Source organism: Colletotrichum aenigma (genome assembly GCF_013390185.1).
Source record: "Colletotrichum aenigma strain Cg56 chromosome Unknown KSG_Cg56_contig04, whole genome shotgun sequence".
In the NCBI taxonomy this organism is placed as follows: Eukaryota; Fungi; Ascomycota; class Sordariomycetes; order Glomerellales; family Glomerellaceae; genus Colletotrichum; species Colletotrichum aenigma.
This window is the reverse complement of record NW_023500910.1, coordinates 6,437,416-6,462,550: the sequence shown is the minus strand read 5'-3', so window position 1 is coordinate 6,462,550 and position 25,135 is coordinate 6,437,416. Positions and strand designations below refer to the sequence as shown.

Below are 25,135 nucleotides of genomic sequence, written 5' to 3'. Positions count from 1 at the left end.
GCACTAACTTGACCTTATTAAACCACCATACGCAATGATTAGGCTGCCATGGGCTATGTGAGCCCCCAGTCCTACCAACCGATCCTATCATCTGAAATGTCCTGCGTCTGCCTTGCTGCTGAACCAATCTTCGAACATGTGGTCGAACGATGTTTGCCTTCACAACAGCGCCGCTTAAGCACATTTCAGCCGACCCGCTCGTCGAGCCTCATACTGCCTTATTCAAGTATAGTGAGTACGAAACTATCGAACTCGTGATGCAAGCTAAAGTTCTGGAGGGAATACTAGCCGACATGCCAACATGTGGGCATACCCCGAAGAAGGTAGAAGCTCCGAATGCATGCACCACAATCCTTCACCAGCAACTCAGGGACGACCACTTACATGCCAGTAAGACGTACGTGAATGCTCGATTGACAAACGGGAAAATGGCCCATACGATAAGCGGCCGCCGTCGATATGCATCTGCCTTCAAGTTAAATGAGCCCCGGCCCGTTGCGGCCGCGCCGCTGAACAGCTACAAAAGTACTCTTTCCAAATCTTGACGTACCTTCGGCCGTTGAACTGACTATAAGCCAGGGCTTCTGCATTTGGGTGACACAAAGATTTTGGAGGCCATTGCGAGAGCGCAGAGAGATTCGCAAGTTCCGTTCCTGATGGCTTGGTTCTTCACCCTTCTCAGTCCTCGGGGCCTTGATATCATATCTATAATCTTGTACCTGCTCGCTTTCTACGTCGGCGCAAAGTACACCCACCGAGCTCTCTTATGCCCCTTGTCCAAATTCCCTGGGCCCAGGCTTGCTGGTATCACCAAGCTTTACGAGGCATACCACGTTCTGATCAGGAACGACTGGCTCGAGAACCTTGAGTCGCTGCACGAGAAGTATGGTATGATTGCACGTCTCCCAAACTTCTATAACCACTTCTGATGTACATCTTAGGCCCAGTGGTCAGAATCGGCCCAAACGAGCTGCACTTCACTGACCACCAGTTCTGTCTGGAGTATCACAAGCGTCCAGACCTCCTGAAATGCGACAACTACTACGGACTTCTCAACAAACTCCTCGGAGGCTTGGCGAGTCCGACGAAACACATTCAAAGAGCATCAGCAGTGCGACCTATATTCTCAGGGAAGACGCTGGCACAGTTCACACCAACTCTAGACAACCACCTTGAGTCTTTCTACAAACGTCTCAACGATGTTGCCGGGACCAAAGACGCCGTCAATTTGACGCACTACTTTTGGGCTTTCACCAACGACGTTATGGTGTCATATCTTGTCGAAGAGGACTATGGGTTTCTGAGGATCTTCGACCTAGAAGCCGTGCACAACAAGACTCGAGCGTTCAGCGCGATTGACCTCGCCACCGTCTTGAGATGTATGCCTCCCGTTAAGTTCATCTTCGACCATCTTCCTATCCTTCGATCCTACTCACCACTGGGTTGGCTTGATACTGTTAGTTACTCTCCTGGACATGTGAAACACATGTGCTGACACACTCTCAGCTCGTCAGCAATCACGTTAAACCTATCGTGAAGTCATGGGACGATGAGAATACCTACGAGGGAATCCTTGCTCGCATGTTCAACGAAATTGGCAGCGAGACTCTCGCCATCCATGAGTCATCGCAAGCCATCTTCATCGGAAACGAGTCGCTTCTCAGTAACCTCACGTTCCTACTGCATCACCTGGTACAAAACCCGGATTGTATCAAAAAACTGAGGAATGAGCTCGACACACTTTATCTTGGCTTGTATGGCCACAGAATCTGGCGAGACCCGAGGGTGCTGCAGTTGAGGTATCTGGTAAGCATATGTGCTGTGTCTTAAGTATGGCTCGAGACTGAGACTTGGGCAGGATGCGGTGTGCAAAGAGTCAACTCGCTTAAGCTCTCCGGGATGGCATCGACAGCCAAGACAGAGTCAATCACTAGTGACATACCAGGACTCTGTTATCCCTCCAATGGTAAATCCGAATCATTTACTTCCTAGCCAACATCCTATTGACTTCATATAGACAAGCATGAGCTTTACCTTAAGGCTTCTCGAACACGATCCAGAACTTTACCTTGAGCCAAACAATTTCGATCCTGATAGGTGGCTTGGCATTGACGAGGATACAAAGGAGGCGAGGAGTCGTGCTGTGACATTTGGGACCGGAACTCGAACTTGCTTGGGTCAGCAGTAAGTCGCGATCTGAACTAGGAAGCCGACGGCACTTAGCGCTGATTTATTATCCTTAGTATCGCTCACAGGGTTCTGCGGAAGACGATCGCGTGCATTTTATACAACTTTAACGTCTCTCTTTGGGACCAAAAGCTTGATATGACGACTGGTTACAGATACCTGGACACGTATCCCAAGAAAGGGCACGAAGCCTATATGAAGGTTCGGTTGTCGCCTCGATTCGAGCATAAGGCATGATGAGTTGCAGTTCAGTCTATGATACCACCAGATTCCCCATAGAAAGGGAGGTTGTGAGATATAACTATACCACCTGTCGTTTAGACTTGTCATACCAACTTCAACCCAATAATACCCAAGTTAATGCGCATGCACGGTCGCAAGTGACAAGAAAGATGCGTCTACTCATCTAACCCGCGATCGTGTCCGGGGGCATGGGCTGGTTTGCTGCCACAAACGGTTTCGGCGGCCACTCTCCAGCTTCGAAAGCACATTCAAACTCATGAACGCCAGAAGAAACTTTCAGCATAGGTTCCCCATCCTCGTCAAATCCCTCACGCAACCCCGACGGCAACGTCACCACTGCAGAACAATTGGGCGGTACGCTCAACTTCATCTTGAAATTGCCGCCCTCGAGCTTCCACTCACAAGCCACTCTTCCGTAGGGCCCGTCAAATGAGACCTTTGCGCTTGTGAGGTTGCCTCCAGGGACGGGGCGCACGCGGATGACCTTCCACCCTGGCTCAAGGGGCGATATTCCACCCACAGTTCCGTGAAGCCAGTCCGCCACCGCGCCGAGGGCGTAATGATTGAAGCTGGTCATCTGGCCAGGATTGATGCGGCCATCTGGCAACATGCTGTCCCAGCGCTCCCAAATAGTCGTCGCACCCATCGTGACGACAGGGTACATCCAGCTAGGGCACGTTGTCTCAAGAAGCATGCGGTATGCAAGCTGAGGTCGACCGATCGTGGTGAGCGCATGTGAGATGACTGGTGTCCCAGCGAATCCAGTGCTGATGTGAAACCTTGCCGTGCGAACCAGCTTTTCCAACGCTTTTGCGGCCGTCTGACGTTGAAAGGCATCGTCCGGATACAGACCGAATTGGAATGCAAGTGCAAGACCGGTCTGAGAGCTCGACATCAGGTTCCCTTCCGGAGTGATGTAACGCCGCTGGAAGAGCTTCTTCAACCGTTCGCCATCACCTGCGTATCTTGCAGCCAGGTCGGCTTTGCCTAGCTCAGCGCAAAGTCGAGAGAAGACCAATGTCGTGTGAACAAGGTACGCATTCGCCACAAGAATGCTGTCCGTTCGTCCGTTGCCTGGATCGTCGGGGGGCGCGGTTGGATCCAGCCAATCTGCAAGCTGCCACTTGTCAGGGTTCCAAAGGCCATCTGAGGCGCGGTCGACCCCTTGATCTAACCAGGCTTGCATGCTGGCAAATTGTCTCTCTAGTAAACCCTTGTCGGAGCTGTATTTGTAGAGGGCATCTGGAGCGAGAACGGTCACGTCGTCCCATACAGCTTGTGCGATGTGAGGCCAATTAGGACTGATGGCAAGCGGCACTACCAACGGCGGGATGCCCCCTTTTCCTTCTTCAAGCTGCTCCGCCGCGACATCCTGGAGCCAGTTACCGAGGATCCCCAAGGTATCGTACAAGAACGTAGCCGTTGGGCAAAACACCTGTAAGTCGCCAGTCCAGCCAAGCCGCTCGTCTCTCTGTGGGCAATCGGTCGGAATAGAGAGGAAGTTTCCTCGCATAGACCAGACGACGTTGTTATGAAGTTGATTGACAGATTCATTGGAACACTCGAAGAACCCTCGCCGCTTCATGTCCGTATGCATGACAAGTGCACTGATGTCCTCGGTTGATGGGGCGCCACCCGGCCATCCATCAACTTGAACGAAGCGGAAGCCATGAAACGTGAACTTGGGCGTCCAGTCTCGAATTTCCTGCCCCGAACCGATGATAGTGTCGAGGGCCTTGGCGTCCCTGAGAGGCCTAGTACCAAGCTCATCGCTCTCCATGACTTCAGCATGTCTGAACGTAACCTTTGCCCCTTTTTCTAGTCGGAGGGACCTGATGATGAGCTTTCCGACGAGGTTCTGCCCGAAGTCTAGGATCGCCTTGCCGCTCTTGCTTTGGAACACTTTGACACAGGGCTTGGTCTCGATCACACGAACAGGCGGCGCGTCAGGAGCAACCAGCTTCGTCTGTGGCCATGGGAGGGCCTTTGTCCCAAGTGCCTTGGACCAGTCTGCATCTGTCAGGTTCCATCCTTGCTTCTCTTCGTTCAGATCGTATGTTTCGCCGTCGTATATCTCACTGTTCGTAATCGCGCTGGAGAGAGAAGACCAGGTGTCGTCCGACAAAAGTGCCCACGGCTCAGCTGACAGGGACCTGACCTCAAGCTGCGCAAACAGGCCAATCACGTCACCATAGCGGAAGCGAATACCGCCCTTGAACCCAAGGCGTCCAGCATACCAGCCCTCGGCTACCTCAACGCATATTGTGTTTTTCTTGCCAGGAAGTAGAAGGTTCTTCACATCAAGGATGCGGTAGACGAGCCGGTGTCGGTAGCTGGTCCAACCAGGAGCCATGCACTCATCTGTAACTGGCTTTCCGTTGATGGTGGCTTCAAAGACGCCAAGAGAAGTGATGTAGAGTCTTGCTGAAGAGTTGTCGAGATTGATGTTATCAGGGATGGTGAATTCCTTGCGGAATCGAATAGGCCGTAGCGGTCCATGGGGACCGATCTGCTCGGAGGACGTGATGAAGTTGGCTCGAAAGTCTTCTCGTTTCAGAAGAGTGGCTTCGACAGTGGCCGGCTCTGACCACGGGCTTGGCTCTTCGGCCTTGTATGCGTCGTCGCTGAGACTCTTTCCGTATACACGAAGTCGAACTATGGCGGAGTCTCGCGAAGCCAAATCTCGAGCTGGCCAAGGCACCAAGACGGATTGGTCGCTGGTTTCACGGAAGATTTGGGGCTCGCCATTTGGAGTGAAAGTGACCTCAAGCTCGTAGGCGGTTTGGGTCCAAGCTGCGACCGTTATTTTTGTTGTTTCGAATTGCCAGGAGATTCTGGGTCTGGAATACTCTACACCAAGGCCGCTGTGGTGGTGTTCAAACACCGGCTTGGTGATGGTGGGACAAGACATGGTTCGGACGTATCGTCAATGTTGGCTTGCTGTCCATGGGCTCATGTTTCTCAGGAAACTATTACATGAAATATTCTCAGCCTAAAGGGTCTTCACCTGTGCTAAGATGATCACTCTCCCGGTGCAAAGGAGTCCGCATCGGGGAGTCTAGGTGCGAGATGTTAGTTCTTGGAGTCGAGGGATAACGGCATCGGCATACGAAGATCACCGGGCATCTCCCCGCATCTGCCAAGCACGAGATGCGGCTTGATACCGTGATGCAAAGGATTGGATGACGGGAATAACCCGAGCAAGCACGATTCGCCGGCGGAGTCTCCGCATCCCCGCAGGAGCTAAGGTTCACCTCCCTCGCGATCTCGGTACTACCTTACAACAATGAGACGATCCTTGCGTGGGCTGCTGATACTGGTCCCAGACTCTTGGGTTGTTGCTCACATAGTACCGAGGCCGTCGGGTTACCTTTGCACCGAATCATCTACGAGGTACAAGGGAGGCAAAAACACACAAAAGCAGATAAGCAAAACCCCAGATTTTCCACTTGCATGATGGAACCATTCTTCCCCAGACGTCCTTCTTCTCCACACTAGATACCTTGATCAGCATGAACTTCCTCATCGTCCCCATAGCGCTTGTCGCTGCGCAGGGCGGCTTCATCTACGGCTTCGATTCTGGTAGACAACCGTCCAAGTCTAGGAGAAAAAACCTGGCTAACTCTATCCAGGAATTATTGCCACAACTTTCGGCCATGACAGTTTCAAGCTCAAGATGTACGGGCCTTCTATGGTCAACACAGCGTACACAGGTGCAATCGTTTCCGTCTACAACGCAGGCCAGGCCATCGGCGGCATGACGACCGGATATCTCGCCGACAGATTCAGCCGAAAGTATACGATTCTTATTGCATCGATCCTGACCATCATTGGGTCCGTTCTCCAATGCGCTACCATGGAGGTTGGAATGATGATTGCTGGACGTCTGATAGCAGGCATTGGATGCGGCGAGCTTCTCTCCGTTGTTCCCATCTACCTTGCCGAAGTCGCACCGCCTGCCCGTCGTGGGTTTCTCGTCGGACTACAGGGAATGATGATTGCCATTGGTTTCGGAATCGCTAACTGGGTCGGGTTTGCTGGGGCTTTTGCCTCCGGAGATGGACAGTGGCGGATCCCATTGGCGATGCAGCTCCCCATCCCTCTTGTCCTCTCCGTCATGTTGTTCTTCGTTCCCTTCTCGCCCCGTTGGCTGATTCTCAAGGACCGGTACGAAGAAGCCAAGACGGTTCTGGCCAATCTGCACGGGGCGACGGATAACGACGACCTGGTCGAACGAGAGCTCATCCAGATCAGGGAGCAGATCTTGATGGAGAGGCAACAGGGCAACATGAACTGGGCCACGGCCATCAAGCAAATGTTCTCGCGCCAGTACGTCCGTCGCACTCTCACGGCCGCCTTCATCGTCACCATGGGCCAGCTCAGTGGTTCCTCCGTCATTCAAAACTTCCAAAACATCTTCTACGCGACCGTTGGATTTACAGGTCGAACGGCTTTGCTTATCAGCGGTGCGTATGGTATGATGGGCATCACAGGCCAGGTTATCTACCTGGCAGTGGTGGCGGACCGCTGGCCACGAACGCGCACCCTCTGGAGCGGCTCTCTCGTACTGAGCGCCATGATTGCTCTCTGCATGGCTTTGAGCGCGGTGTACGGCAACAAGGACAACGACAACGCTGCCGGAGCGAGAGCGGCCATCGCGGCCATCTTCGTCTACTCCATGTGCTACGCAATCTTCTTCAACGCCATGATCTGGGTCGTGCCTTCGGAGCTGTTCCCCTTCTTCCTTCGTACTAAGGGTCTCGCCTTTGCGGTCGCGACGAAGTCCGTCACCGCTATCGTGCTTTCGCAGATTACGCCTCTTGCCATTGCGTCTGTCAGCTGGAGGTCAGCCAGTCCTTCTGATATGCGCCTCGCTCCATACCTTACTAATACGGTTTCTAGGTACTACTCACTCTTCATCGCAACTAACCTCGCCGCGGCCGTCTTTTACTTCTTCTTTCTCCCTGAGACGGTATGTGACCCTAGGCCTTACCCAACTAACCATACCTCGCTAACACTAGGAGCCAGTCCGGAAAGTCGCTGGAGGAGATTGCGGAGCTGTTTGGCGACGATCTTGCCACGAATCGCCTGGGAGATCTCGACGTAGACGCCAAGAATGGTATTGGGCCGGAGGCAGAGTTCCACGAATTTTCTGAGAGGCGCCCAGGTACTCGGGCACAAGATACTGCCACTCGTGTGTAGTTTAGTTCAGTAGTCAGGGGTTCATGGTCCACGAACCTTTCAATGCAACGATGCTCTTTGAGTGATAAGAACATCACATCATGCCATGCTTCCGGCAGCCTGCCGCCTTCTCTGACGCTATCTTTCGCCATTCCCTCATAATGCCTCGGAGCCCATGTCTCTCTCACATGGTTGTTGCCCCTTAACCAGCTCATCGGCCTCGTGCTCGTTGCGTTGAATAGCGAAAGGGAGCGTGGGACTCACGGTCAAGTCGTAAGACAACTGCAAACCCAGCCCCTCCCTCGTCCTGTCTGTAACCGAGACAGGGCGCCTTGAGCAGAACACATCAAGCCATGCTCCCTGAAAGTCCGCGCCGCCACCGAAAGTCCCCGGACCGCTGCTCGAGGTCTGCTCGAGGTGGATCTTGTCCCCATCCCGACGTGGGTCACACGGCACCGCGGGGTAGACGGTCTTCTACCCGAGAGGCCATCCTGACGAGCTAAGAACTTTCCCCAGACGACGTTATGGATCTTTTCGGGGGAGTGTTTTGGCTCCCCCTAGCGTCTTTCTGCTCGGTCGACATCGCCCGAAGCTTTGTGAAGTGATGACAAACTCCTGCGCCGCAGAGAGCCACAGATGAAAGCCACATCGGAGAGAAAGCCGATATTCGGACTTGAGGGCCGTCATTCATGTCGGAATAATGCACATTGTAATCGAGGTATTATCGTGAAGTGTAAACTTGGAGCTTCATAAAGTTGTCCTCATAGCTTTCTGTTCATGTCTGAATTCCTTTGATGCGGGCGACCATCTCATGTAACACCTACGTCATACCCTCTGACCTTCACCGTCACCTACATCATCACCACTTATTCAATTTCAACTCAACTCACCTCAACCTCATCAACACCGCAAAATGATGAACTCAGAAGCGAACCACATCCTCATAACGGGAGCCGCGGGCTTCATCGGCCAGGAACTCACAACGGCCCTCCTCCTCTCCTCCCCCACAATCCACCTCACAATCACCGACGTAGTAACCCCGCCAATCCCCCCGCAATCCATCGTCCCAGATGGCGCCTCACGCATTACGGCCCTCCAGACAGACCTCACATCCCCCGATGCCGTCGCCGCGCTCCTTACGCACCACTCGCGCTTCAACGCAATTTACCTCTTCCATGGCATCATGTCCGGCGGCGCAGAGGCGGACCTCGACCTCGGGCTGCGCGTGAACCTCGATAGCCACCGGTACATCCTCGACGCCCTCCGGCAGCCCACCTCGCCTCATCGCGGGACTGTCGTGGTGTTCCCCAGTTCGCTCGCCGTGTACGGCCCAGTTGGGGGCCAGGTCGTCACTGAGTCAACGTGTCCTACGCCGCAATCTTCGTACGGCGCCGAGAAGCTCATCATCGAGACCTTGGTCGGGGACTACTCCCGCCGCGGGCTCCTAGACGGCAGGATTGTCAGACTGCCCACCATCATCGTCCGCCCCGGAGCGCCCAGCGCCGCCGCGTCGTCTTTTGCGTCGGGGATCGTGAGGGAGTCGCTTAAGGGGGAGGATAACATCCTGCCCGTGGGCCCGGAGCTGGCCATGTGGGTGTGCTCGCCGAGGACGGTTGTTGCGAACCTGGTCGCTGTGAAGGACATCCCGAAGGAGAACTTTGGGCTGTCGAGGGTGGTCAATCTGCCGGGTATCACCGTGACAGTGGCAGATATCTTGAATGCGTTGGAAGTTGTCGGGGGGATGGAGGCTCGGGCGAGGGTGACGGAGGAGCGAAACCCGCAAATCGAGGCTATCGTCGGGAGCTGGCCGGCCTTGTTTGACGTTTCAAAAGCTCTTCAACTCGGGCTGGCCCAAGATGCGGATATCGTAACCACAGTCAAGGACTTTGCCGAGCGGCTTCGGGCCGGGCTGTAGCATTAGAAGCTCGGTTCACATCCAAAAAAGTAGTTATAATTTTCACCGTCTGAACGCAACTCGAAAGCCATAAATCGTCTATGCATTTTGTTTTCGCACGGGGTATCTAGGGTGGTTGCCTGCGACTCACGTTCGTCCCCTGATAGAATTCGAATACGCAGTGATAGAAAAGGAAAGATGAGGCGCTGATGCCTTTACACACTCGCACGAACCTAGTCGTCCCACTCCTCGTCCAGCTGGTCTATCAGACGGTTCTCGTCCTCGCGGTTACGTCCTCTGCTGGGAGATCCGGACAGATGACGGTAGCCACGCCTTCCTGGCAGAAGTTGAGCACATGAAGAGGTCGCGATGACAAACATGTCCTGTTTCTGGTGTTAGTTCCCCTCAACCACTAGTAGCGCGAAGGTCTACATACACTGACAAACCCCCAGATGCCGGCCCAGAGGCTGTAGTTGGGCAGTTGCCGCCAGCCCCGGGCATGAGCGACAGTACGCTGGTAGAACACACCACCACCAAAGTATACAAGCACGGCGATCACGAAGATGATGGCGAAGACACTGCCGGGTCCGACGCTGCCAGGCTGGTGGGGTTCGGCTCTGGCGCAAGCGTGCTGGGAACGGGCCTCGAAGAAGTAGGCGCAGTCGTCGGGATCTGAGCCGACGAAGGAAATGTGGGCTGCTCCACCAATCTGTTCCGTGTCGCAGTGGAAGGAGATGGTTGCCGACTTGCGACGGGTTGGCGTATCGTCCTTTTCTGCCGAGGCCTTCTTCTTGCCGACTGCAGACGGTGCGATGAGGGTTCTGTCCTCATCGTCGGCGTATCTGTTGTAGGAAGCGCCGTCATGGGCCGTTGCTCGCTTGGACTTGCTCTCGCCGCAGGGAGAGCCGTTCTTGTATTGGAGGACGAGAATGCGCCCGCGGGTTTGTATGTCCATGTTGGATTGACTACGTCGCGCATTTGTTAGTTTGAACAGAATTGACCATGCGAGAGCAGAGGCAACGAACCCTATGGAGAAAGTTTCGGTCTTGTATGTGTAGTACGCGCTGACGTTCTTGGACTCGCCCTTGCCCAACCCCACTACGTCTTCGACAGGGTCGATGACGGGAGCGCAAATATTGAGGGTGAAGTTCTTGCCATAGTCCCAGCCTCTAGCATGGTAGTCGGTCGTGACAGCACCCTTGGATGACTTGCCCTCCTCAACCTTGACGGCGATGTCTGGACGCAGGTCGTAGAACGGCCCGCCGGTCCCGCTCTTGGACGCTGCCGTGCATGCCGGGACGCTGCTGGATGTGCTCGAGGTCGAAGTGTCGGCGGCGCTCGCGGTCGCGGCTGCTGCGAGGAGCAGCAGGAAGTTGGAGGAATGCATCAAAATGGATGGTTCTGAGTCGTTCTAATATCGATGAAAGGGGTCCAGGCCAGGGAGCGCGACTGGAATGGTCGTGTTTTCGGGAGTAAGCGCTTCGGAGCGCGGAGAAGCATGGGTCGGCTCGGGGCCTATGACATCAATTGCGGATGCTGCAAATCTCTGGAGAAGTGGAAATGAAGCGAACGATGCTGCAGTGCCGTGCGACGGTGATGGACAAAGACGTAAATGTGGTCGAGAGGCACTTCGGAGGACAGTTTGAAGGATTTGGACGCTGGGCAAGTGGGAAGCCACTTGGTCATTCGTCAGCCTTTCACAGGGAGATGCCGACGGGGGACGGGAGTGACGGGAGGGGGTGCATTGATTGGTGGATGGGCGCTCCTTGCAGCGTCCGCCCCTCTGCACCAGGCTGCATTCAGGTCCCACGGGGGCCACCGTACAGGCTTCCCTAAGGGACCCGACAGCTTCCAATGGCTGCCTGCAGCCTGCCCTGCGGGACACTCTTTCCGCGACCGGTATGGACAAGGTCACGTGTCATGCAGGTCCTATGTACTCAACCTGGGGAGATTACCTAAGGACTCGTCCCGTTGCTTTCATAAGCAGGGCTGCACCTCCAGGAAAGGGCACTTGGCAAACGCCGATGTCCGATGCTCCTTTCGAAGAGTAGTGGTACGTACCTTTCCATCGCGTATCTGCTGTAAGACGGGAAGATCTGGACCTCATCCTGCGAGCCATTGCCGAATCACATTAAACATATCTTATTCTTCATGCATACACAGACTCTGAGAGCTTGAATCTTAAATTCTCTTATTCCATCTCAAACGGGCTTCCAGACTTCATACCATCCGATGCTGTTGCATGTCTTCCCGTGGCCGTGCTCTCGGTGGAACCATTCCTCCGGGGGCACCTTCCACCGTTTCAACCACCACGCGCGTGGGATCCAATCAAGCAAAGCTCGGATCGCAGTATTAGCGTCATCGAATCCTCTGCTGAACCCGCCCCATGAGGTCACTCGGAATCCCATAGCTCCGGCGCAAAACACCTCGCGATTGTATTCACAGCCTCCACACCGTCGTGGATATTGGGGCTGACAATTTGCTATCGGCTCGTCTTCGTATTCCTGCCGCGCGGGTGCAAACACTACAAATAACAGCACGCTGCAGCTGTGCATAGCTCTTTTCACCCCACAATAAGGCAACGCGACTTCCTCCTAGCATCAACACCACCGCGCAACATGGCCAAGGACACGCAAGTCGCGGTAAAGCAACAGCAGCCGCCGCCGCAGGCGCATGGCTATCATTTTGGTGGACCGTGAGTTGTCTTAGCCAACCTCAATCGCGTCACGTTTACTGATTTTACTTAACAGTATTGGAACCTTTGGTATCTCCATCATCCTTCCCGTTCTTGTCTACGTCTTTGCTTTCGCTTGCAACGATGTGTCCGGCTGCCCCGCGCCTTCCCTGCTCGACCCGAAGAACTTGACTCTTTCCCAGCTGAAGCGCGAGGTTGGATGGCCCGCTGAAGGAATCTGGGGTCTTGGAGACAACAAGGTCAACGCCGCCGTTCTGGGATACTACTTCTTCAATGCACTCCTCTACCGCTTCCTGCCTGGCACTGAGGTCGAGGGCGTCCAGCTTGCCTCGGGCGGCAGGCTCAAGTACCGCTTCAACTGTACGCAACACGCCATATTCCCCAACTGCTCCTGTTACTGACAAACGCAGCCTTCTCCTCTGGCATGTTCATCTTGACTCTCTGCGCCGCCGGCACCATCGCCCAGGGCGCCGAGTTCCCTGTTTGGACCTTCATCACGGAGAACTACATCCAGGTCGTTACTGCCAATATGCTGGTCGCGTTCGGTGCTGCCACATTCGTCTACGTTCGAAGCTTTAGCGTCAAGCCTGGCAACGTCGAGAGCCGCGAGCTAGCTGAGGGTGGACACTCTGGCAACCTGATCTACGACTGGTTCATCGGGCGAGAACTGAACCCCCGCGTAACGATGCCCATCATTGGAGAGATCGACATCAAGGAGTTCATGGAGGTCCGACCTGGCCTGCTCGGCTGGTCTCTGATCAACTTCGCTTGGATGGCCAAGCAGTATCGCACCTACGGCTTCGTTTCAAACAGCATTGTCTTTGTCTCCATTGTCCAGACCGTCTATGTCATCGACTGCTGGTACAACGAGCCTGCGATTCTGACCACGATCGACATTATTACTGATGGCTTCGGCTTCATGCTTTCATTCGGCGACGTCGCATGGCTCCCGTTCATGTACTCCCTTCAAGCCAAGTACCTCGCTGTATATCCCGTTTCGGTCAGCCCGCTCGGTATGGCCGGAATCGCAAGCATTATCGGTGTCGCCTTTTTCATCTTCCGCGCCTCCAACAGCCAGAAGAACGCGTTCCGCAACAACCCAGATGACCCGAGCGTTTCCCATCTCAAGTACATCGAGACCAAGGCAGGCACTCGCCTCCTTATCACCGGCTGGTGGGGTGTTGCCCGCCACATCAACTATCTCGGCGACTGGCTGCAAGCGTGGCCTTACGGCTTGCCCACCGGTATGGCAGGATACACGATCGTCTCGGCTGGCAGCGGCTTCGTGCAGTCTGGTGTCGAGGGGGCGTTCAAGATGGCCGATGGTCGCGAGGTCATCCAGGGTGCGGCACGAGGATGGGGAATACCTTTCACGTTCTTTTACATCCTGTATTTTGCGATTCTCCTGATTCACCGGGACCGCCGCGACGACGAGAAGTGCGCGCGCAAGTACGGCGAGGACTGGGAGAAATACAAGAAGATTGTCAGGTGGAGAATCTTGCCTGGCATTTACTAAGGGTCCACAAAATCTTGGACATGCCATCGGAAATCCGGGCCGGGCTATGGAGACGGATAGGAACCTCTTCAGGCCGTTTCTTTGAGTCGTGGAGCATTACGACGGTTGGCGTCTAGCAAATTGGCGTTGGGCAACGGTTGCGCATGTGGCGTTGGTAGCTTCAGGCGGGGAAATGGACCTCATTGTAGCAGATTCATGCTAGTTGAAGGCGCAATACAGCTCTTATGATCTGGTATAGTGCGGATGATCCAGAGATAATTCAGCTTAGACTACTAAGCTTCCTTTCCTGCGAGACTGCCTAATCCTCTGCGTCTGCGCGGCCGATTTGCCTGTGAACTTTTGAAACCTGAAAATAATCTTTCGATCAAGCACAATCGTAGGAGGAATAACGATGGAGGCAGTCGGGACGACAGCGACAACAACGACAGTCGGGCAGGGTATGAGATCACAGAAAAGGTAGTCTCTCTAGCCAAGGTAGTCTACTAAGCTTCTTTTCCTGCGGCTTATTTCTCACCGAACCCAGCCACGCACGTCTTGGCCTGATTGGTGACGGGTTTGGGCGCTGGTGAGACATATTGAACCAACCTTGTTTATGGTTGACGTCCGTCTTGGGACGGAACAGAGAGGGCACTCGAGACATCATTTGGAACGTTACCTGCTCTACGCTCTGCCTGCCGCAAGCATTGCATCAAACCAACCGGATTTTGCAGCGACACTAGGCGACGCGAGTTGCTCTTCACGGCGGTGCCCCATTCTCGTCTTCGGGCTCCCCCTCTCGACGATGAAGCTACTCCAACAATTAGTAAACGGGCCGAAAGACTCGGGGGTCCCGCTCCTTGGCAACGGGCGTGATTCGCGAATGGGCGAGGGAAAGTGCGAATGTGGGTTGCCCGGAGCTCTTGTGGACAGTGGGCCAATTTTTTGACGATGGATCATGGGGAGGAGGCCGGGGGAGGGAGATGAGGGGTAAGACAGGGGTTCGTTGGGAGGGACCAGGGTAGAAATGCGGGGGAGATGGGGGAGAGGAGAAGATACGATGGAGAAGGAAGCGAAAGGTGCGGCCAAGAGGCGCAGGCGGGGGACATGTGCTGGCGATGGAGTCGGCATGGCGTCATGTGAGAGTTAGCGTCTTTCGACCGTCTCGTGATCTCTGGCTGGAAGAAGAAGAAAAGCTGCAGCCATTATTCAGACAGATGCAGCAGAGTTTGTGTCAGTCGAAGCAAAAGTTGAGATGGAAGAAAAAAGGAGAGTTAAGCATGAGTTGGGTGCCGCCGGTAAGATGAGACGGATATTAAAAGGTTGACTCGACGAATGAATGCTTGCATAGTATAAAATTCAGGGACGGGGGCTTTTTGAGTTTATATGAGGGTTTATGGTGTCTTTGGCGGACATGACACATCCCGGTGGAGGGTTGCATTATTCATATACGAAAACCAAAATGTTTATAAAACATTTCGAGGGGCTGGATACGAAGAAGAGTTTTTGCCAAGCGGAACAAGTGCCGACGGTGGGGAGGGGCGAAGGCGTTTTTTTCCGATCTGCAGACGGTCGGAATGTCGACATTGGCAGTGCCGGGCGTGCTGTCTGCTCGGTTTCTTGTTTGCAGCGGGAAAAGAACCTTGAGGATGCGGTCCATCAACAAGAATCGGTCCCAAGGTCAGTCGATGGTTCTCCGGGTTAACCACGGATGTAACGCTGCTGCACGCGATGAAGTGGTGCTTGAGTGCGGTACGAATAAACACTGGGCAGAAGAGAAGCAGAGAGAACAAGAGCACTAACAAGACGGGCGCCTCTCGGAGCCAACGGCGGGACGGCGCAACGCCACTGTCGATAGAAGCGTGCCAGGGATGACGGTACTGCCGAGATACATGCAGCCACACCGAATTCTCCGCGTATAGCCATGTTGCCCCTCGGTAATCGCGACCGGAAGTTGGGTCCATCCAAGTGAGGTGAGCGAGTGCTACTGCTGGGCTCTTGCCCAAAGTGCCAATTTCCCCGTCATTTCTTCTGGTGTTTCCTGCTTGGTGGCCCCACTTCCCCACCGGTTCCGATTTGGCGTTCCTGTGTCCGGCATCTAGGGGAGGGAAGGCGCCGTGGGGAGGAGAGGGCACTTCCCCGTGGGTGTCCGTCCCTTCTCTTTCCATCGACCCTGTCTTGGCCACCTCCATTTCTTGCGAAGGAACACCACCACCACCACCACCACCACCACCACCAGCATAATCGCCCACCAACATGACCAGCTTGCCTGCCTGCCGCCCAGCCCGTCGTCGCCTCATCATCACCCACACACACACACACCAAGGCCAAAAGCACTGGTTCCAACGGCCACCACGTCCAGCAGCAGCCGCAGCTCTGCACGGATACTGACCAAGAGGAGAGACATTGGCCCAATGGTTGATCTCTCGACCGCCCCAGCTCTGGGCCCGTCCAACTACACCACATACATCTTAGGCTCTCCCTGCCCGTCATCGCACTCTTGACTGATCGGCCCTTTTTTCGTCATGACATGCTACACGTCCAGGTACTCGCAGCCTGCTGGCCTGGCTGCCCTGTCACGCTTCGCCTCTCCTTATTCTCGGGACGGCCTCTACCCCGGACTTGGGCTTTTTTTTTTGTCTTTGCTCCAAGCTCTCACTACCCTCACCAGAGAACAGCTTCAACCGCAATTGATCCAGTCTAGCTTGCAGACGGCCCTCCATCTCCAACTCATCTGACCCGTTGGCAATCCGTCTTGCTGCTCCCCCGCAGCCCGCCCCTCACTTACATCGACACCGCTTCCAAGACCGACGACATCCGCGAATCGGTCTACCACCGCGCTGTCATTGTCCTCCCCGGAAGCGGTTGGATACTTTTGGTCCCAGAACCAGTCTCCCAACCTGCAAGGCAGTGGGGTAGCATCCGTCCAACGTGCTACTCTACTGCATATGCCGTCCACCTCCACATTCACAGCCCACAGAACTGGTCCCCATCCATGTTGACTGAACAAGGAAACCTTGTTGCATCATCAGACAGGGCCCAGATCAACAGAGCTTGCCAACCCAGATCCTGACCGACCTACCCTAGCCAAGCTACCCTCACCACGTTGTGCTTGCTGGATAGGGACAAGACTGGCAGCGAACTTTCATCCGGAGCTACCCCGGACGCGAATCCCAGCTTGCTGTCAACCAACATTAAAGTAGCCACACCCGCGCGTTCTCGCCCTCGCTCAACTTTCTGGCCAAGGCACCCTGCTCCCTTCCCACGACCGACCTACAGCTCGAGTCGACCCTTCCACAAGGTAGCAGACGTTCTTCAGCTGAAGCGGCAACCGACAGCTGCTGAAAACCACGATGAGAACACAAACTTTGGCTGTTGCCGTGTTGGCGGCAGCTGACCACGTTGCTGCTGCTGTGGCGCCCGAAGGAAAGTTGCACAAGGTACGTTGCTGCCGCGTGAAAGCTTCATGTTGCATTGCTCTGTGATTTGGAAAACGATTGCACAATGCAGACGTCTATTCTGCTTCACCCAAGGCATTGGCTGGCTATCTTCGTCTGCGGTGTGTCCAGCCAGCTGGTGTTGCGGTTCTCCCATTGCTTCATTTAGAGTCGCTCTGCGTCCGCCTCCTGTATTCTCTCTTGTATTGCGTTCATCCCCATTGTTGCAACTGCTTCTTGTGTGTTTATGGCAAGATGTATCTTCATTATCTATTTGCGTTGTCTGGACTCGATCTAACACAATGGAACAAGCGCGATCTCGCATACTCGCCGCCCGTCTATCCTTCACCATGGTCGGACCCCAACGCTGACGGCTGGGCTGATGCCTACGCCAAAGCCAAGGACTTCGTCTCCCAATTGACCCTTCTCGAGAAGGTCAACTTGACGACTGGGGTTGGGTAAGTTGCTCGTCACCTCGTACAAAGCACCTGACTTACACGGGAACAGATGGCAAGGAGACTTGTGCGTCGGAAATGTTGGCTCAGTTCCTCGACTCGGCCTTCGCGGTCTCTGCATGCAGGACGGCCCAGTCGGCATCCGTTTCAGTGACTACAACTCCGTCTTCCCCTCGGGCCAGACCGTCGCCGCCACCTGGGACCGAAGCCTCGTCTACCGCAGAGCCGAGGCCATTGGCGCCGAACAGAGAGCCAAGGGTGTCGATGTCGTCCTCGCCCCCGTCGCTGGACCCATTGGCCGCGCCCCTACTGGAGGCCGCAACTGGGAGGGTTTCTCTGTCGACCCGTACTTGACCGGTGTCTTCATGGCCGAGAGTGTAAAGGGAATTCAGGATGCCGGTGCCATCGCCTGCGCCAAGCATTTCGTCGGCAACGAGCAAGAACATTTCAGACAGGCCCCCGAGGCTATTGGTTATGGATACAACATCACCGAGTCGCTTTCTTCCAACATTGACGACAAGACTATGCATGAGCTTTACATGTGGCCCTTCGCCGATGCCATCCGCGCCGGCGTTGGTTCCATCATGTGCTCTTACAACCAGGTCAACAACTCCTACGGCTGCCAAAACTCCAAGCTTCTCAACGGCCTTCTCAAGCAAGAGTTGGGCTTTTCTGGATTCATCATGTCGGATTGGCAAGGTATGTCAGAACCTCTTCTGGTGTCGTAGGTCAAAATTGCTGACTATTGTATAGCCCAACACGCCGGTGCCGCCACGGCGGTTGCTGGTTTGGACATGAGCATGCCCGGCGACACCCTCTTCAACACCGGCCAAACCTTCTGGGGAACCAACTTGACCATTGCCGTGCTCAACGGCACCGTCCCCGAATACCGTCTCGACGACATGGCTCTCCGCATCATGGCCGCCTTCTTCAAGGTTGGCATGAAGGTTGATGAGGTGCCCGACATCAACTTCTCCTCCTGGACCCTCGACACTGTCGGCCCCCTGCAGTACTATGCCAAGGAGAACGTTCAGACAATCAACCAGCACGTTGATGTACGCAAGGGCAAGGAGCACGCTGACTTGATTCGTGAGATCGGCGCCAAGGCCACAGTCTTGCTCAAGAACTCCGGATCTCTGCCCCTGAAGAAGCCAAAGTTCCTGGCCGTCATCGGAGAGGACGCCGGCCCGAACCCCAAGGGACCCAATGGCTGCAGTGATCGCGGATGCAATGACGGTACCCTCGGTGCCTCCTGGGGATCGGGCAGTTCCAACTACCCGTACCTCGTTACTCCGGACCAGGCCCTGCAGAGGCGCGCTCTCGATGACGGTACCCGCTACGAGAGCATTCTCAGCAACTACGAAACCGCTGCCACCACCGCTCTGATCACCCAACCCGGCGCCACTGCTATTGTCTTTGTCAACGCCAACTCGGGCGAAGGCTACATCAATGTCGGTGGCAACGAGGGTGATCGCCAGAACCTGACCCTGTGGAACTCTGGAGACGAACTCATCAAGAACGTCTCATCCATCAACAACAACACCATCGTTGTCATCCACTCCAGCGGTCCCGTTCTCGTCACCGATTGGTACGAGAACCCCAACATTACCGCCATTCTCTGGGCTGGACTTCCTGGACAGGAATCTGGCAACTCAATCACAGATGTCCTTTACGGCGACGTCAACCCCGCCGGCAAGTCTCCCTTCACCTGGGGTGCGACCCGCGAGAGCTACGGTGCCGACGTGCTGTACGAGCCCAACAACGGTGAGGGAGCTCCTCAGGATGATTTCACCGAGGGCGTCTTCATTGACTACCGCTTTTTCGACCGGGCTACTTCTGGCAGAAATGGAACTTATGGGAACTCCAGCAACTCTGCACCAATCTACCCCTTCGGCTTCGGTCTGTCTTACACCAAGTTCGAGTTCTCCAACCTGGCCGTGGCCAAGAGGGATGCAGGAGAGTACAGGCCTACTACTGGTGAGACGGCGGCTGCGCCGACCTTTGGCAACCACAGCACCGACCTGAATGACTATGTCTTCCCCAAGGATCAGGCTCGCTACATCTACAAATTCATCTACCCGTGGCTGAACGTATCAAATGCTCAAGAGGCCTCTCAGGACCCTCACTTTGGCAAGACGGCGGAGGAGTTCCTGCCGCCCAACGCCCTGGACAGCAACCCGCAGGCCAAACACCCAGCCTCGGGTAGCCCCGGTGGTAACCCGCAGTTGTGGGACATCCTCTATACTGTCACTGCGACTGTGACCAACACGGGCGACATTGCGGGTGACGAGGTTGCTCAGCTGTACGTGTCGCTCGGCGGTCCTGACGACCCGGTCAAGGTGCTGCGCGGTTTTGATCGCATCCCCCTTGCCCCCGGCGCGTCGGCCACGTTTACAGCCGTGATTACAAGACGCGACCTGAGTAACTGGGACGTTGCCAGCCAGAACTGGGTGATCAGCCAGTACCCGAAGAAGGTCTGGGTGGGCAGCTCGTCGAGAGACCTGCCCCTGAGTGCGTCGCTTTAGATAATACAGCAATGCGCCTGATTGGATAGGACGGCGCTCTAGTTGGTAGTCTTAATCAAGAATTCTTCGTCTTCACCGCTGTCCCGGGCCCTCTCGTCGCCTATGTCGTACGGGATCTTATCCTCGGTTGTGTGGGCGTGTTTCCTCTGGGCCGAAAGGTCGCAAATTCGTTTATCCGGGCGTTCAAGGTAGCATGATAAGAAAAATGTTTCGCGATCGCTGTCGGCAATCATCAATCTTTATTAAATCGGGACGGGTAAGGAGACTCAGATCAGGGATGCAATGCGACTGACTCAAGCAGCATGACGCAACAGGGCCACAGTTCGGCCCAATTCCGCATTTTCCAAAGATTTGTTTCCTGCACACGATGAGATGACGTTGATGACTCCTTTCTCGAAAGGGTCCTCTATTTTCTGCGTTTTTTGTCGGTCTCGACCGAATGCTCAGCTGGAGCTGGAGGAAAGCAGAATTGAGACATTTTGACGAGGCATTTCGAGAACCAACTGGCCCACCAGGAAAGTGCTTAGCTCACACCGGGAGACCGAGATCCCACCGGTCGTGGTGATGGGCGTCTTGGGCTGGGTGGGACGTGGCTCATGTCAGTGGATGTGAAGGTATTGCCGGCCCCACTCTGACGCCACTTGCCCGTAAGAGCTGGTCAGTGCTTCCTGTCGAGTCCAATCAGAGTATATCGCATGTGCGTACGTAAGCAAGCCACACCGAGGGTGGCAGAGACAGTTGGACAGAAAACAGAGACGGCAGGAAGAAAAAAACAGTCTGGAAGCCCACCCAACATCGGTCAAAAGTGGGGTAACAGCTGCGGGTCCAGGCTGACCTTGCCTGATTGGGTGCTAGCGCGGTGATCCGAGGCCGCTCTGGTCTTTTGGTGATCTTTGCCATGCTTCTGTTGTGTTTGGACTGGCAGGATGACTGGCCAGTCGGTGCCCAGAAGTCTTGATGAGTAAGGCCCTTGGAGTGGTTTTCTGTCTGCTCATGGACAAGAAAAGAAAAGAAAAATCAAGGATCCCGGGCTGCCGAAGAACAATTGGCAGCAGCGAACAAGCCACACACCCAAAAGTACGAATAGACGAGACCGAACGCCCCCGCATCTCCCGTGTCTCCAACTCCTTCCTTGCCTTCCTTACCTAACCTGCGTCTTCAATCCTCAGGTCTCGTCTCTCCTTCATTCCACCATTGCTCCATTACCATAGCCGGCGCCTGGCCCGAAGCCTTCAGCCTCTTCTTCATCCTCTGAATCTCTTCAATTCTTGGTCGTCTTGCCTCTGCAGCGCCTCCTCGCCATCTGGCCGTCGACTTCGTCATCCCCTCGGACATTCGGCATTCGCAGCTCGAGCCAACAGCCCAGCCAACCACCAACCCTACCCGTGGCCGTGGTCCAGTTATCCGTACCCCCTCTCGAAAGGAGCCGCATGCGCCGCTGAGGGGGCCGCAACAAGCTTCCGCATAACCAGAGTCTCACTCCTCACAACGGCCTTCACCACCCAGAGAGCTTTAACCCTCCGCCGCGTCGTTACTCAAAGCCCGCCCGCGACCAACCGGTCATATCGGGATCCCGAACAACCACCAGGCCACGCCGCCAGCGCCGAACCTCGTCCGCATACAGATCCCGTAAAACCCACCACCGCCCGGTCCTCGCGAGCAACCCAGCCAGTCGCGCCCCCCATCCGTCTCATTGGCAACCCGCCTGCCACCACCCCCCGAACCCGTGAAGCTGTGGACGGGAAGGGGGTTCCACCTTTCGAGCAGCCTGCAGCCTCGCGGGCCCTGGTCCCAATTTGATTGATGAGCGATTGCCACTGCCGGGTGCCACTGTCACTTCTACAACACCGTCGCCGTCCGTCCGTCCGTCCGTCCTGGCCGCCGCTGCCAGTCTAAATCCCGAGACCCGCGATCCCCGGATCTGATGCAAGTTCGCCCGACTTACAGACTTCATCATGCCTGAGTCGAACACGACCCCGGACCAGGTCTCCATTGACGACCTGACCCCCGAGGAGGCCAACCGTATCATCCACTCTCATCGCAAGGTCCGCTATGGTGAGTGAGAACCATCATGAGTGACTTCGTTACTCGCTGCCGCTCATCCCGTGCTTTACAATTACTCATACCCACGCACTTCACATTCATCGCAGCCCTCATAGATCAGACACTGACTCCATCACAGGCACAGCATGCTGGCCTTGCCGCCAGCGCAAGGTGAAATGCGACAACAAGCAACCATGCGAGAACTGCGTTAAGCGCGAGCATCCACAACTGTGCTCCTACAAACCTAACCGTACCGCCTCTCACGGAACCAAACCCGCCGCCTCCGTCACCACCGAGACGGGCAGCAACGCGGGCGGAAACACCACCACCACCGTAGCCAACAATCGCAAACGGCCTCACTCGCCCGAGGGCTCCGCTGCCGACGTCGCCGCCGGCGCTCCTCCAGCCAAGGTGGAGGCCGGAGCCGCGACCTGGCCTCGTACGGCCATTGGTAAGTCCTCTGCCTCAGCCTCAGCCTCAGCACCGTCTGCATTAAACCCTGGTGGCTTGGGACCTGCGCCGTCGTTCTCCTTCTTGGGCAGCGGTTCGTATACTAATCCAGCGCCCCGTGCGGGCGGAGCAGTCGCGGCAAGCGTGGACGAGACCGAAGCCCCCGAGGCCGTCACGCGCTACCTGGGCCAGAACAGCATCCCGTCTCTCCTGCGGGAGCAGTCGGCCGCCAACGAGCTGCAGGAGGGTGTCGACATCCGTCAGGACATGAGATCCATCCTGGGCCTCGACACGTCGGCGCCCTTCCCGCTCATGTCTTCAAAACACCTCGACAGCCTAACGCGAGAGATCTCGGCCGAGCTGCCATCGGATCGAGAGGTCATGAAGTATGTATGAAAGTCTTTGATCGGGGACGCATGCTGACGTTTCACAGGTTATTCCGCACATACAAGGAAACACCACAACAGTTTTGGGGCTTCGTTGTCGACATTGACGACCTCGAGTCCAAGCTCATGGTCTACCTCGAAGACAGGGCGCGTAACGCGAGCAACGCAACGAGAACGCCCAAGCCGGTATCGGCATCATGGCTGGCCATACTCTTTGCGCTCCTCGCCGTGGGTTCGCAGTACCACGACTCCCCTTATCACATCCGCACACGAGACTCGCAAAAATACATACAAATTTCGTTCCACTTCCTGAGGCTAGGGAATTTCCTGCTACGGTTAGTCACTCCCTCGGCTGATCAGCCCCCGTCGGAAAGATGGGCCCTCCACTGACGCGACCCAAATTTTTGTAGACCCACCTTCGACTCCATTCAAGCTCTGCTACTAACCAGTTTTGTTCTGCTCAATGACATGAAGGCAGAGGCGTCGTGGGCTCTGCTGGGCCTGACATGTCGTCTTGCACAGTCCCTTGGTCTTCACCGGCCAAATCCCTCAGATGGAAGAGATAGCGCTCGTAATGATGGGCAGTCGAAGGAGATGATCCGCCGCAAGCTGTGGTGGACATGCGTATGGCACGATACCCTCACATCATTGTCCTTTGACCGCCCGCCGATGACAAACATCCCCTGTTGCCCTATCCCGACGGTCCAACATACGATGGCCGGCGAATACGGATACCTCGATACGATGTACCACCTCTGCGAGATCATCTCTCGACGCCTGAACCCTGACGTCGCCACCGCCGTATCCTACGAGCAAATGGTTGAAAACTGCGAAGCCGTCGAGAACCTGCGCAACATGGTCGCCCCGAACATCCGCATGAAGGAGCAGTGCAAGACGGCCATCGACCGCCTCCAGCATTACGCCGTCCGCCTGCACACCTCCTTCGTCATCTCCGTCTGCTGCAGGCCGGCGCTGCGGCGGGACTGCACCAAGCTCACGCCCGAGCAGAAGCGCCACCTGTCCGACAAGTGCCAGCACAACCTCGCGGAGACGGTGCGCATGTTCCTCGCCATGCACCAGCTCTCCGTCATCCCCACCCGCAGCTGGGCCTTCACCTACCACGGCCTCTCGTCGGCACTTCTCCTCGGCATTCTCGGCGAGACCAAGAACAGCCCCGAGGTGCGGCAGCTGCAGGGCGATCTCATCGCGGCGCTGTCTGCGACGGCCGCGAAGGAGGCCACCTCGCCGGCGGAGCACATCCCCAAGACGGACAAGGACATTGAGTTGTCTGGCCCGCTATGGAGGGCCCTGACTGCGCTGCGGAACATTTACGAGCACGGCACGATCATGGGCACGTCGCAGAAGAAGGACTCGGATTCGAGCGGGACAGGGAGCGGAGCCAGGACGCCGCTGCCGCCGATGCTCATGGGCCCGATGGGGGCAAACGGCAACGGGAACGGCAGTGTCAACAAGGCTTTCGGCATGGATCCCCACCAGGATGCCGCGCTGGCCATGGCGGAGATGCAGAATGGTACTACCATGGCGGAGTACAACCCCAAGTATGCAGCCCCTTTTTGCCTTGGTGGAGTAAATGCTAATGGAATTAGCAGCATGACCTACCCTCCCGTCATGGAGGGTCTTCCCAATATGGACCCATCGACGTACATGTCGCCGATGGACCTGTACGAATCGATTTGGTGGGGTATGTTTTCCAATCGCTTCCCTCTCCTGAGGTTTCCTGAGCTGACATCCGCGCAGAATCACCCGACCCCTGGAACTCGGGCGTCGACACCATGAACTTTGACTTTGTAGCCCAACCACCGCCGGGCCAACCTCAACAACAATTCTACTTCTAAAAGACAGCAACAAGCAGCTTTTCACCTAAGCGATAACCCATCAAAGGCAACAATGAAAGCCGTCGCAATCTCGGCACATCTGGCCTAATACTGAGTTGGAGACGGTCTGAAATCTAGGGGCGGGGGCGCTTTTTACGGTTGGATTGTACTAGGAGGATGGTGCAAAAGGTGGGATTCTGGCGCTGCCGCTTCTGTTTCTCATCATTGGAACTCAAATTCTTGAGGGAGCGGTGGGGACTGTTGTTGATATTAAACCACCTGAAGGTGTATTTTAATCGAGTGACGTGTCAC

At 55.6% G+C, this 25,135-nt stretch overlaps 8 protein-coding genes across 8 annotated transcripts; 6 read left to right on the top strand and 2 right to left on the bottom strand.

The window, feature by feature from the left end:
• Positions 1 to 428: 428 nt before the first annotated feature.
• On the top strand, positions 429 to 2,424 carry sdnE-4 (Cytochrome P450 monooxygenase sdnE; the record flags this gene model as incomplete). The annotated part of the gene is made up of 7 exons (XM_037322825.1): positions 429 to 525; positions 580 to 888; positions 942 to 1,456; positions 1,507 to 1,806; positions 1,859 to 1,966; positions 2,018 to 2,184; positions 2,244 to 2,424. 7 exons carry the CDS (start codon positions 429 to 431, stop codon positions 2,422 to 2,424), a joined length of 1,677 nt encoding a protein of 558 aa, XP_037180156.1.
• A 169-nt stretch (positions 2,425 to 2,593) lies between these two features.
• On the bottom strand, positions 2,594 to 5,341 carry CGCA056_v007576 (uncharacterized protein; the record flags this gene model as incomplete). The annotated part of the gene is made up of 1 exon (XM_037322824.1): positions 2,594 to 5,341. One exon carries the CDS (start codon positions 5,339 to 5,341, stop codon positions 2,594 to 2,596), a length of 2,748 nt encoding a protein of 915 aa, XP_037180155.1.
• A 601-nt stretch (positions 5,342 to 5,942) lies between these two features.
• CGCA056_v007575 (High-affinity glucose transporter) lies at positions 5,943 to 7,645 on the top strand (the record flags this gene model as incomplete). The annotated part of the gene is made up of 5 exons (XM_037322823.1): positions 5,943 to 6,012; positions 6,063 to 7,275; positions 7,333 to 7,402; positions 7,459 to 7,597; positions 7,638 to 7,645. 5 exons carry the CDS (start codon positions 5,943 to 5,945, stop codon positions 7,643 to 7,645), a joined length of 1,500 nt encoding a protein of 499 aa, XP_037180158.1.
• An 879-nt stretch (positions 7,646 to 8,524) lies between these two features.
• Positions 8,525 to 9,526, top strand: denD-2 (D-erythronate dehydrogenase; the record flags this gene model as incomplete). Its single annotated transcript, XM_037322822.1, has 1 exon — positions 8,525 to 9,526. The coding sequence occupies one exon, from the start codon at positions 8,525 to 8,527 to the stop codon at positions 9,524 to 9,526; it is 1,002 nt and encodes a 333-aa protein (XP_037180157.1).
• Positions 9,527 to 9,738: 212 nt separating this feature from the next.
• On the bottom strand, positions 9,739 to 10,892 carry CGCA056_v007573 (putative mannose 6-phosphate receptor-like protein; the record flags this gene model as incomplete). The annotated part of the gene is made up of 3 exons (XM_037322821.1): positions 9,739 to 9,888; positions 9,942 to 10,470; positions 10,531 to 10,892. The coding sequence occupies 3 exons, from the start codon at positions 10,890 to 10,892 to the stop codon at positions 9,739 to 9,741; spliced, it is 1,041 nt and encodes a 346-aa protein (XP_037180160.1).
• A 1,231-nt stretch (positions 10,893 to 12,123) lies between these two features.
• Positions 12,124 to 13,716, top strand: ERG24 (Delta(14)-sterol reductase; the record flags this gene model as incomplete). The annotated part of the gene is made up of 3 exons (XM_037322820.1): positions 12,124 to 12,200; positions 12,256 to 12,560; positions 12,611 to 13,716. The coding sequence occupies 3 exons, from the start codon at positions 12,124 to 12,126 to the stop codon at positions 13,714 to 13,716; spliced, it is 1,488 nt and encodes a 495-aa protein (XP_037180159.1).
• Positions 13,717 to 17,384: 3,668 nt separating this feature from the next.
• On the top strand, positions 17,385 to 20,109 carry bglA-2 (putative beta-glucosidase A; the record flags this gene model as incomplete). Its single annotated transcript, XM_037322819.1, has 3 exons — positions 17,385 to 17,587; positions 17,637 to 18,283; positions 18,338 to 20,109. The coding sequence occupies 3 exons, from the start codon at positions 17,385 to 17,387 to the stop codon at positions 20,107 to 20,109; spliced, it is 2,622 nt and encodes an 873-aa protein (XP_037180162.1).
• Positions 20,110 to 22,064: 1,955 nt separating this feature from the next.
• Positions 22,065 to 24,844, top strand: fsa6-4 (Fusarisetin A cluster transcription factor fsa6; the record flags this gene model as incomplete). Its single annotated transcript, XM_037322818.1, has 7 exons — positions 22,065 to 22,164; positions 22,292 to 22,603; positions 22,715 to 22,988; positions 23,036 to 23,323; positions 23,399 to 24,547; positions 24,599 to 24,690; positions 24,747 to 24,844. 7 exons carry the CDS (start codon positions 22,065 to 22,067, stop codon positions 24,842 to 24,844), a joined length of 2,313 nt encoding a protein of 770 aa, XP_037180161.1.
• Between the last annotated feature and the right edge of the window lie 291 nt (positions 24,845 to 25,135).